At 39.4% G+C, this 13,632-nt stretch overlaps 1 protein-coding gene across 3 annotated transcripts in view; it reads left to right on the forward strand.

The window, feature by feature from the left end:
- camkk1a (calcium/calmodulin-dependent protein kinase kinase 1, alpha a) overlaps positions 1-13,632 on the forward strand; it is a 64,102-nt gene that overhangs the window by 24,190 nt on the left and 26,280 nt on the right. For all 3 annotated transcript variants that reach the window (XM_044223500.1, XM_044223502.1, XM_044223501.1), the window contains exons 3-4: positions 7,794-7,841; positions 9,610-9,663. In XM_044223500.1, coding sequence (XP_044079435.1) covers positions 7,794-7,841; positions 9,610-9,663 — 102 coding nt within the window. The remainder of the gene's footprint in view (positions 1-7,793; positions 7,842-9,609; positions 9,664-13,632) is intronic.

Raw genomic sequence — 13,632 nt, forward strand, 5'->3', positions numbered from 1 at the left:
ATAAATAGATAAAGATATTAAGGCAGATACTGACCACACTGTTCAAAGATGAGACATGTCTGGGAAGTGGAGTGCAGAAAAATCCTATAAAAATCTAAAAGCTTGAATCTTTAACCTAAAACACCTTCTAAAATGTCCTTCATCTGTAGTACTCTGAGTTGGACATTTGCTGACATGGATTTCTGCAGTTGGGTGTGACAGGTGGTACCATAGCAGGGAGTGAAACACAAACTGAGAGAAAGCAGCTCCATTGTGCTTCTGTGAGCAGTTGTCATAACTAGATACAAGCACCATTTAGCTCAGTATCTCTGCATTCTCACCAAAGAAAGAGGAGCAGAAGGCCAGTGGACAACATCACAGGAAGAAGGAAGAATTAGAAGGTGTGTACTTTAGTCTCCCATTAGCACCCATCATGGAAACATGGCTCTGTGTATTAGCTGATTTATGTTAATGCATCATTTTCCCAGCTTCTATCACGGATGTCCAGCCTATAAAACACTCTTTGCTGTGCGCTGTGAACAGATGTGTGTCGTAATGACACGTGAGAGTGTGTTCTGCTGTTGGCTTTGACAAGAATACTTTTGAATGTTTCATCAGACAGACATGAAATGCATTCTGGCCAGCAATGTGCTGCTGGATACACCGTTAAAAAAGCGAGGGGTGGGGGTGGGAGCAGCTAATGATTTGCCATGGTGAGCATTTCTACTTGTGTGTGCATGTCTGTTTGTATAAATGATAAAAAAAAAAAAATTGATACAACACTGGTGACAGCTAATACTTTTCCTATTGTATTTTACACAGTGTAGCTTTAAATTTAGGCTGTTCAGGTTGTTAGAAGTTGCACAGTCACCTCTCATCCCCAGGCTTGGTAAAGGCATTCCCCTTGCTGGCTGTTATGCTGGAAACGTCACTGATATTTTTAACTGCACAATCAGTAAAGAAAATCAGTGTCAAACCTCTGACTCTGCCTTCATCGCCTGCTTTCCAGGGTTTTAGGGAGGCAAGAGTGAGCTGACAGACCCACAGTAATGGACAGACCAGATCAAAACTGGAGGTGCACTGGATGCAGCCTTTAGCCTATAAGTTTGACACATTCAATGTGGATACATTTTGGTATTGTATATTAACATACATTTTAACAACTACAAACAATTAAAGCTACTCGACTCTTCTTGGGTGCTTACTGTAACAGGTGATTGTATAATTGATGATCTACATTATATCATATCAGGTTTTTAGATTCTCTAAAATATTGTTTTGGGGTTAGTTTTATGTCACTCATGCCTGTAACACTTTAAAGGAATAGTTGGGAATAAATAAATAAATAAAATACACATTTACCAACTGTGGTAAGAATAACTATACTGCCAACCAACATTGCAGCTCAGGTGAATTAGACAATATTACTTTTGCTAGCAACACAGAGGTAAAACTGATTTCTGCTTGACATCACTATGGATTGTTGTGATTTCTGGTGTGAAATAAGATGGTTATTGTGGTGCAGTTATCTGCAACATTTTTAAACCATTTGCTTTACATATGTACCTTTTTAAATGTGTAAAAATCAGTCCTGACCCTACAGTGTCTTTTCCAATGTTTAGTTCTTCTGCATCTATGGCACTTATCTTTTCTCCTGTCCCTGGGTGTGTGTGCGTGTGCTCTCTGTGGAGCCCCTCTCTGAGGGGTTCTAACGCTCGTCCGAAACACACTGCTTGTCTCTAAGACTTCAAGTCTATGTTTGGCCTCTGAAAATGTCTTTGTCTGCAAAGCGAAATCATGGATTTCAAGGATAGTGGCTATACTCGGCAATAAGCAGTTCATTAGAGTTTGTACTGGTAGTGGTTCACATTGTTCCATCTTTCCCACGCTAGATTTCCATTGTTTGGATTAACATTCATTTCAGCCATTTGCAGCTTATTCTTATCAAACGACCCTTCATACGGCCATTCAGCCTTTGTCCACTTATACATGAGCGAAGTAAAAGGAAACACAAAATTCCACCCTTACTGCCTACCCACCATTCCAGCCGGTGTGTGTGAGGAGAACGTTGCATTGTATTGTGACGTAAGATCAGGGACATTCTGATTTTGCGACTCTGTTTGCCTGATAGTGGCAGATTGATTACCCATACTTACAGTGTTATACTGATTTCAATAAACACTGCTGCAGCATCAAAAGTTTCCACACTCATCCTCTATCTACGTCAGCAGCTGGCCGGTTTGACAATCTGAAGTGAAATCTTCTTGAGGCTGTGAACCACGTCAGAATGTAACATAACAGAGGCTTGTTGTTCCTCTAGACAGGGCATTTGCAAGTTTAGGCACTAACGTTGGTATTTATTTCACAAAGCTTCATCCTGCTTTTGACTTCTAACTGTGTCCTTCCTGGAAATATCCTGGTACTGGACTATTTTACTCAAAGATAAAATTACCAGTGTAAAATTGCACTCAGAATACATTTAATTGACCTACTCCTTCCCTTTTTTTCTAAGTAAACATTACTACGTTACAATTTTTAAAAGGGAAGTGCCTATTAATGATGATAATGTTGTATGATAGTACTATTAATTTAAAGAACACATTTAGGCTATGAAATAAAATCCATCAACATATTAACATATACCCTGGTGAAACTACCAGTAATAATAACAATAAACTCCTTTTCTATAGACAAACATTGGCAGACAGTGTATACAACTGCTTATCATCTGTACAACCGCCTTTCTCAATAAACAGAAGACAGTACAAAACTCTTGTTTTACACAAAAAAATTGTGTAAATAATTACACAAAATGAGCAACAATAAGTAAAACAAACATATATATATATATATAAAAGATTGCACCACTACATTTCTGAAGAACACAGTGGTTGTGTACTTTGCACAGTGAGAGGCACAACAAAATAACTCGCTAAACAATCATAGCCATTCACAAAACTGGTATGTTCAATTTCAGTACAATTTTTTTCTGTTTTCCACTGATAGTATTTTTCAGCATCCAGAGAGAGGTTTTTATGACACTTATCGTCCCCAGACACTGATCCCCTAACGTTATTCTGATCTCAGATGCCTTACAGCCCAATGCAGAAAATACACAGTTCCTTTACGATTCCGTCAAGAGGCACACAGGATAAGAAAAGCAGAAGAAAAAAACTCTTGTTTACTTACCCAGTGTCCGTCTGTGTTGGAATCCTGTCCTACAATGCCAATTTGTTAAAGAAAAGATGTACTGAAGAGATGGTCCTCAGTTGTCCTTACATGAATATATGGATTTATTACAAACACAGATCTGTCGACAGAGAAGCATTGGGGCAGCATGTACACATGGGCACAGCCAGCACAATACTTCAACTACAATACTACAAAGTTTCCACTTCTTATACACAAAAAGAGGGTGGAACAACAGATATCATAAATCAGTAGAAATAGCACAAAGACTGTTTGTTTCAGTGCATAACTATCAGTATCTGGAGTCCCTGAGGCCTATCTCAAGGTCCAGCTTATCAGTAGCTTGGACATCTGGCACCTAGTAACCCAAAACAACATAATCACAGAGTCCTGTGGCCTCCTTTTGTAAAACCATCTGTTTGTCTAAGTTTCATAAATTCTATTACACCCATAAAACCCTTTGGTCACTTCTAAATTTCTCCAACAGTAATTAACAACCGCACCATGAGATTGCCAGGCAACCAGTGGAGACTCCTGAAAATCACTGCATGCGGCCAAGAAATAGTCCTGCAACATCCTGTAAAACTGCAAAGTATGGTTTTTACATTTGGGTTTTTGTATGCAATAAGCAAACAAAATATAATTAGCTAGCTTTAGAGGTGCTGGTAGGCAGATTCTGTTACCTTTTGCCAAAGCCAGGCTAGCTTTTGTGCTAAGGTAAGCTAACCGGCTGCCGGCGTAATATAGACCAACATTTGCCAAAATGTTGGACTAATCAATAATGATGAGTGTCATTATTTATATAACATAGAAAACATGCAACTGAAAACATGCATGCATCTGTTTGTGCTAACCCATGAAAACTGAGTATCGTGTAGCAGTGGGTGACTCCCAAATCTCCATTTTCCTCTTACTTTCTCCAATTCAGAGTGAACATTAAAAATTCATGACATCTGCCAGGATGTGGAACCCCTCTGAATTTAACAGACTGCTGCCACAGACTCACAGACCTGTCATTGTGTCCTTTCCTATCTGAAAATGGAATTGCAGCTCTCGCACTAAACCATAAAAAGGACTCTTGTTGCTTATATTTCCCTGCTCTCACTGGATCTACAGTATGACACAGCGGAGAGAGAGAGAGATAGAAACATTTCTTGCTTGCACAAACATCAGTTATGGCTGACATTTTGAGTTTCTTCATTGTTACTTAATATAACAGCAGTTAAATGGGAAAATGTATAAGAATGACTTACACGTATGTTTTCATAACTGGTGTCAGTTTCTGTTATCTCCACGCACTCATTATAGACAAAAGAAATGTCCTCCCTGACAATTAGGGAAGTCCCATGCTAAGCCACATGAGGAAATACTGTGTGTATAGCTTACATAATGGTTTAACTAAAGCACAGAAGCGTCTTACCTCTTTTGTTTTCTCTGTGTGTTGCAGGAAACTCTTCTTCTTTCTCTCACTCCTGACTTTCTCAGCATTTGTGATTGTCTTTCACTCTATTATGTACGCATAATGTATATAATTTTCTCTCCCCTTGGGAAGTGGGATGAATTTTAAAACACATTCACTTCTCTATTGTGTGGGTTAAAGTTAGGATTAAAAAAATCCAGAGAAAACGACACCAAAAATACAGGGTTAAATGTTTGCCTTCCTACTCGGGAGCATAATGATTTGTGTCAAAACAGGATATCAAGTCAAGTCTGTTTATATAGCCATTAATCACAGGGATCTACAACACCCATTATGAAATAATAAATGAAAATGATGACCAAAAATGCCCCCCAAACCTCAAACCTATTAATGAGAACAAGGAAGAGATCCCACAATAAATCTAATTAAATGATAGGTATGCATTTTTAAAGTATTTTCTTAAATACTTTAAGAAACATGCTCTGATGTACTTTGAAAGAACTGTTGCTTTAATTGTTCATTCTTATCATACTGGCCGCAAAGGGATCCCTGCTAAAAGCAATTTCAATGGAAGTGATAGGATAAATTCAGTCCTTTTTTCTGTGCAAAAAATTAATTCCAAAGTTCAGCCAAAGCTAAAATGAGGCTTCAGCAGTTTGAGAAATTAAAGCATTTTGTACCAAATTTCATATTCCATATTCCTCCACCGCAGCTCAGCAAGGAAACACAAAGAGGATAGTTTGTAGTTTAAGTTTAGAAGATACCCCAAGATAGCCTCTTTTTAGCAATCATCATTAGGAATCTTCATTCCAGTGTGGTGAAGTGGGTGCTGAGAGTGGGCAAATAAAGATTAAACACTGAGACACTTGGTGGATGTCTGAGCCAGTCAAGTCACCATTTACATTGAACATCATCACCGTCAGCCCTGAAGGATGCTGAAAAAGAAATGGGAAATGCAACTATAGACACACTAACATGAATGCTGTATGTAAGGAAATGTCCATCAACAGGAAACTGTTCTGGAAACACTTCTGTGTGTGAACTGACTGTGTGAACTGTGAGTGTTTACTATTAGAGCATCTACGAGTCTCTTTTGGAAGATTCTTCTGAAAGGTTCACACAGTCTTGTACATTGTATCTGTCATGTCTGACTAACTGTATATTAAAATTAGCAGCAGAAGAAATGTGAAAATTAGTAACTTTGGCAGCCACTTGAGCAAAGATGAATGTTACTGTCTATTCATCTTCAGTGCATTAGTACAGTAAATTATGTGCTTATCTCGATCCTTGTCAGGTACAGCAGTAGGTGATACTGGACACATACAGAACTGAATCAGTGTGTGTTTATTTAATATTTCATCTTTAAAAAAGTAAAGTGAAGCTGTCATCTCTCCTGTTTTAGTTGATCATTCTCCCTTGTGCCATAAGTTAATTCTTCACATTTCTTACATTTGCACCAGATGCAAGGACATATAAAACAAAACAGAATAAGCCATCTTCTTCTGCAATGGTCTCATTTAGCTAGAGCCATTATTCCATTCTATCAAAATTCATTTTAAACTGACGGGTTGAGGAAACAATTTTACACTTACAGGCTTTAAATACTATAAACACTATAGTACACTACTATAAACTTCCCTTTTTATTACTGTACATACTTCCTGAGGCAGGCATGCTCATTATTCATCATATGACTGAAATGCATGGTCATTGATTTTGAATAGCACAGTGACAGTGATCTATTTGTTATGCACTGATATTGATCAGTTGTTGAGTAATGGATGGTGAGATGTGGAGAGTTTGGTACAGATCAGACACAATGGAGTGAGATGTGAAGGGAAACCAGGAGAGGAGAGGTAGGTGTGTTGCATACTGAGGGAAGACAGCGGGGCTGCACTGTAAATGTAAAGCAGTAGTCTAACGTGACAGTATGACCGAAAGAGCCCTCTAAAGATATATTGTGGCCCAGTGAAGCATTTGAGTTTGATTCATGTGTGCGTGCATGTGCATATGTGGCAGATGTATTTAAGGCTTTCTGCATGGCCCTCTTTATCCATCAGTCCTGACAGAGCATTAACTGCAGTGCAGCGCCCACTGAGCATGTGCCGGCAAACTGTGAACCCAGTGGAAGTCCTCTCAGACAATCCCTCCTGCTGCTCTTTTCATTGGATTCTCCTCATTTGCCTTTCCCTTTATCCTTCACCGCCCTATTTTCTTTACTCTCTTTATCTGTCTTCAACCAATCAAGTTCCACTGCTTGCTTCACCTACCAAAGCACTCTTCTATTCTATCTCTCACCCTTTGTCATAATCCCTGCCCACAGTACTTAACACCATCATACCCTACAGTGCATAACCCTCCAATGCCCAATCCTCACATCTCCTGCAGAACCAACAGCAATGTTCGGAGCCAGCTACATAACCAGCATATTATGTAACCTGCTATATAATGTCATATTTTCTAAAATACCTTGCCTGGTGGCGAGTCCTGCTCTACGCCATGAGTTGGTGCAGTACTTTCTGTTTTGTTACATCTCTGTTCTCCTACCTCCTCTCATCCTGTAAACACGTTCCAGTATCAAGCCTCAGGCACTGGTCCGGCACACACACACACACACACACACACACACACACACACACACACACACACACACACTACGCCACCACCTCCCCCAACTGTAATGTAAGAACTGCTTTCAATCCATTTTCCTCCACAGCTCCAGCTCCTTCTTTTTCACACTTGTTTCATTGCTCACTTTCTGCTCATTGACTTTGCTGTCTTTGCACCCCCTCTGCCCACCCCCGTGAAATTCTCCCCACCACCAAAATCCCCATCTCTGTGGTCTGCTCTCCTCTGCTGTGCCCCTGGCTGACTCTGTGCTATAGCAGTGGTTGCTATGGAACTGCAAATCAGCCATTTAAGCAGTAGCACTCTAATGGATTTGCAGACAGTAAACAGAAACTACAGACTGCATCGTTACCTACATCTCAGAAATAAATGACTTTCAACAGACACACACACACACACACACACACACACACACACACACACACACACACAGCGGGAACATTTTGTTCCTATACCAAAGAGGGCCCTGTTTCTCTTGCCCTGCTGTAGATGAAGAAAGCATTCTCTCTGGTACTGATCATGTTTATGTTGATGATTTAGTCGCTCATGTCTCCACCTTTTCTCTTCCCCCTCACAGGACTGTATCCAGTTGAACCAGTATAAACTGAAGAGTGAGATTGGGAAGGTGAGTTTATCGCTTTTCTGCCATTTGCCTCTGTTCAATTTTGAGTGGTTTTGGGAAAAAAAGCAGCAGCTCGGAGAAGATCGACCCTTTGCTCAATTTATCTGTTAAGTGAGAAAATGGACACCAAAATCATTTATAGCATGTGCACACTAAAAGGTCTTTATTATATGGCTTGCAGATTCATAAATTTTACACCACCTATCCATCCACTGTATAGTTAGCCTTAGTTATATAAACTAGCTAGTTCAAAACAGACCAGTAATGTTATTTTTATTCTAGAAACATGCTAGTATTCTATCAAACAAGACAGAGTCTGCAGCCATGCTAGCAGCTCTGTGAGGCTGTACTTAGGCACAGTGGTGCTTTGTGCTGAATTCTAACGTCAGCATGTTAACATGCTCACAATAACAATGCTAACATCATTACTAAATCTTACAGCACACCAGATCCACTCCCAAGTTTTGCATTTAAAAGTAGTAGCGCTTGGAGATCAACACTTTGTGGTTAACATATGGGGGAAATTGTTGTGGAAGCAACAGAGATGAAAATTTAGAAACTGCCAAACTGAAAATCGTAAAGTGCACATAATTGTAAGCATTTAAAGAGCATTTAGGGCTCATTAACAGTAGAGATATTGTTAGATATTAAAGTGGTAGATATAAAAGAGGGAAAAATTGGTATCAGATTGATATTTATATGGTCAGAAATTAAGTGGTATCAAACCATCTCTCTTAGAAAACACTGAGAATTTTAGGTGATTTCACATGATATGCTGTGGAGAATGATCTACAGGGGACATATGAATGATTTAGATTTTAAAGCAGAGCCATTGTTGTGACATTTGTAAAACTTTGTTACATACATTTGACCGTAGGCTGTATATACAGATGGATGACGCGTCTCCACTTCCTCCTACTGTACAAAAATGAAGCCAAAATATACAGGAGCTGCCATCTTGCGCTGGTGACATCATTTGGAGCCAGAGTCTGCGCAGTAGCGATCGGGATTAGAGCCGCAGTATCGAGATCCCGCCCATACACCCTCGACTCAATCACAAGCCGGCCTCAGCTGTCAATCATAATGTGAAACCCCCTTTTTATAGCATCAAATAACTAATTAAAACAAAACTTATCAGAAAAACGAACACTTGAACATACATCAGCGTGATAAGAACTACCTAAAATGACAGAAACCATCTTTGGGAAAAATATATTTGACATATACTTTGAGTTTTTAGTTTGGCTCACATTCTATCCGCTAACATGGAGGGGGCGAAGTTTATGACCTATACTGCAGCCAGCCACCAGGGGGCGATCAAGATGTTTTGGCTTCACTTTAGGGGCGCTGACATGTCGTCCATCTTTATATACAGTCAGTGGTGTTGACCCACAAATGGATTTTTGTCTGTCCATAAGACAAATTTCTTCTAAGGACGAATAAATCCATGCACGGAAAATGATGGTAAACACACATCCTGGGGCATTGTGTGTGTGTGTGTGTGTGTGTGTGTGTGTGTGTGTGGGAGGAGCCACTCTGTGCTGCCAAAGAATGGTTTGTTTGAATAGAAACAGTGCTGCTTTCAAAACATTCTGTCAGTATGGCGTTGTTGTCGGTTCTCAAAGTGATGCTTTAGGAATCTTAACAGAATCCCTCACAAGTTTAGTTGATGAACCAGAAAATGTGGGTATAGCACTGAATTGTCACTGAATAATGTGTTGCTGTGAACAAGCAGGTTCACATATGAAAATGAGTCTTTGTTGTATTGCAGGGCTCCTACGGTGTGGTCAAACTTGCCTACAATGAGGATGATGACAAACATTATGTAAGTCAATGCAGTCATTTTACATTTCAGAAATGTCTTTCTGATTTTAAAAACTGAAATGCAGTCCCTCTGCCACATAGCCACAGTTTCCATCAAGCCTCTCAGCCTCTATTGTCTAGACAGAAGAGCTTTACAGGATCTCACCAGTGCTATTGATTTTTTTTTCCTTCCACCTTGTTGCCTGACTGTGAGTTCCATCCACCCAAATTGCATCAGTTGCCTTGGAAGAAACTGAAAGTGCAACTAAGACTTAATTATCTATCTTCAAAGCAGTGCTGCTGTTGCTTTGTGTATCAGGTAGCTGCTTTGAGGTCAGTTCACAACGGGGAATCTGGATATGAGCCGGCACGCTGAGATGAGGTCATTTTAGCCGTTTCCATCAAGGTGATTTGTTCCTGTAAAAGCTCTGCAAACTCAGCCCCTCCAAATGTAAGCTGTCTTATGTTTGAACATAACTAAGCTGCCCTGTACAGTAACAACAATGAAAGTCATGTCGACTTAAGCTGCCAACTGTGGATGGGTTTAAGATGTACTTTTGAACTGGAGCCAGTAGGAGCTTGGAGCTAAACACAACCCAATATTAAAATGGGAGTTTGTAAATGGACTGATGCAGAATGGTTAACAACAGGAGTTTATGTAAGGACACAGACGAGCCCTATAAGATGAATGGAATATTACATATTATAACAAGGGAATGATTATATAAACCTTCCCTCTGGAGTGAAATAATGACATGCAGCTTTAAATAATGCCGACCTGCAGAGCTGCTCAGACATGCAGCAGTATGCAACCACCGTCTCCTAGAAATTACGTCTATATACTACAAATTAGCAACAGCAAAAATGTGTTGCTGCCCAGACTGGATTTTTTATCAACATAATGAGGACGTGAGATTATCATATCTGGCAAGTAGAAAAATGTTGATACTTAACGTACCAGCAAAATGTTAACTGACAATGTATTTCATTTTTCAGTTTTCCTACAATATTTGCTTATCACAACTAAAGCATGATTAAACTTTTTATGATTATGTTTAGGCAACTGACAGCGCTTGGTTAAGGTCAGGGAAAGATTGTGATCTTAGTTTACAGTAATATTGGATATAGTAAGTCGACAGTGACCTGAAGCACGAGACACAATGTGTTTACTTTACAAATATTTGACTGAAACCACAATCTTTCCCTAGCCTTAAAGGGGCCCTCCTCCAATTGTACACATGAAGTTCACTTTACTCTGGACTGAGCTCTCTAAATGTTGAAAAAATAACCCTGATGACATCATCGGCTTGTGTTTGAGACTTTTTGAGGTATTTTACTGCATCACAAACTGGAAGTGTAGGGTGTGGAATAAGTTGGCTTTTAGGAGGCATGGGGAGGTCTAACAAATAGCTATCAAGTTGCATTACGGGAATTATAGGCTGCAGCGTTTTTGGAGTTAACTCCTACTAGAGGTTAAAGTTCAGCAGATCTCCGCCTCTGCTGCTTAGATTTTCTTCATCTATCTCTCATAACCGCGAGCGACAACTAGGTGAGAGGCAATTGCGCTCATTTTGATTCCCACAGAAATGGAAGCACTGCGTTGTTTACTACTCCACTCCACAAGAGTAGTTGGGATCGCTTCCAGCGCAGATATAGGAACGCAATGCTAATCAATCTTGCCAGCTCTGGCATCATTGTTGTATTTGAATATTCAACAACACATACCATGTTACATAAAGGCCAGAGACAAAGCTATTCTGTACTCTGGGAAACAAACTGTGCAACAGGAAATGAACTACGTTGTGCGTATGTAAATTAGGTGCTCAGCACAATACTCACAGAGGTGCAGCTTGATGAGAGGCCATAAACTGCCCACTACTTTGTATCTGCTTTGTATCTGTATGTGTGAACGCAGCCATATGCAAGATGCAATGTCTCCCGTCCAGTTTGTCAGTACAAGTTTCTGCACCAACTCTTAATATTCACATAACAGTAGTGGATGGAAACTCATGTTAATTAACACTTTCTTTTGCAGTTTTTCTGGAAATTTGATAAAAATTTTGATTACATTTGGATGAAAAACCTGACTAGTCCTCTGTTTTGTACACCCGTCATCCACCCCGACCTCCTCCCTACAACTAGTACACGCTACATAAATCTAGCTTTTCCCACATTAGAAATAAAGTTGCCCTTTTTAAAAAGGAATCAGCAAAGCATATTCTTATATAAGCAAATTTTCTAGGAGATAGTGTTGCAGCATGGGCCTCAGAGATTTTCTTTTTGTCAGAATCACCCAGTTGGAAACAACATGTTCCTGAAAATGAAATTTGGATTAAGATATGTCCAATGCAGCTAATTTTTTCTTCTTCCTGAATCTGTCCCATCTGCCTCCAGTTTTTCTGTGTGTGCATACGTATAGAAAAGCTTTCATGTTTGCTGCACATGTGTCTACATTTTGTTTTCTAGTTTGCATCTTTGTTTCTGCTTTGTGTGGAAGCATTCTCATATTTGATACAGATTGTTGACAGTGATGGAAAATGTTACCTTCCGGGACAGACTGCGGGTTATTGCAGCCTGACTCAAATGACAAACACATCTGAAATAACAATGACAGGAATCAGGAGGAGAGGAGATGAGTAATGATGGTATGGAAGGGTGATTCTATTTTCTGGCAATCTCACACAAAACTGATTGGATTTTTGTACAGTATGCAAAAATATCATTGCACGCATACCATACTATATACAAGAAAAAGAAAACAAGAAAATCTAAACAAGAGAGGGGTCCTGTAGGCTCTAGTAGTTCGCCTGTGTTTACCTGGTTACCATGGGCTTGAAAATCTTTAAAAAAAAGATATAATAAGGCAGTGAATGTTTCTGAAAAAGAAATTACTGTTTTGAAATGATTTAGTTTTTATATTAAGTTGTAGCACTTAATTCAGTTCTCAGCATTGGCATCAACATAAGGAAATCACTGACTGATACTGGCTGATAAAGCAGCAGTGGTCAGTTTTAAGATGAATGAAAATGGCAGTTTTTGACTTGACAACCACGGGATAAAAATAAATTAATATGATGACTAACTCTTACCAATGTTATCTTGTCCAAGTGAGTGTTGGAAACCAGGTTTTATTTTCCTAAATCGGCATCAGCAGAAGGTCTTTGAATGGTGCATGTGTTTGTTGTGGCATCCTTTGTCGTATAATTACCATGCTCATAACCTGATTGGCAGGCATCCAATTGTGATGCCTGCCAATCAAGCAGGCCATTTATCAGACTCAGGGGTCCAGAGTAAATCTAATTGTGCAGCATTCACTCAACTTATTTCAAACTGGTTGTGGACGCGCGCACGCACACACACACCCACACGCCAGCTGTAGAAGCAGTATTCTGGGACTTTGTTTTTGTGAAACAAAAAAATAAAGAATATAAAATCCAGAATATACAAAAAATGTCAATATGTCATCATGCCTGTGTGCACATAATTGAGGAATTTTTACTCTGTGGAGTAACAGGTCAGTTAATCGCATTCCCTTTAAAATATCTTGAAATATTTGTCTTTATTGCTTCTGTAAACCAATGCTGGATTGCCAACAGGGCAAGATGGGCAAAGCAATAAGTTTGTGGTAATTTGATTCATTGCAGATTTGTTTGGTAATATGAACCACTAAAGCACAATATAAACTGAAATAGTAAGGGCCTTAAAATTATTATTAAGATTTTCATGAAATCAAATTCCACTACTATAATACTATTTATTGTTGTCAGTGGCAGAGTCCGCCATTCTCGCACTAGATTCAGATTGCCTACCTAAACACAAGGGATTCACAGGAAACAATGCAGCATGTAATCCAGCATTACTGTTTGTAATTTACTCTCATTGATATCAGCCTCATTGTTTACTGTTCACTCTGCTAGAGCCGTATCAGAGTAGTAGTATTAAACTGAACCTTTTGTTAGGTGGTGTCGCCAAATCAACCAGGACTGAAATT

Source organism: Siniperca chuatsi, linkage group LG14 (genome assembly GCF_020085105.1).
Source record: "Siniperca chuatsi isolate FFG_IHB_CAS linkage group LG14, ASM2008510v1, whole genome shotgun sequence".
NCBI lineage: Eukaryota > Metazoa > Chordata > Actinopteri > Centrarchiformes > Sinipercidae > Siniperca > Siniperca chuatsi.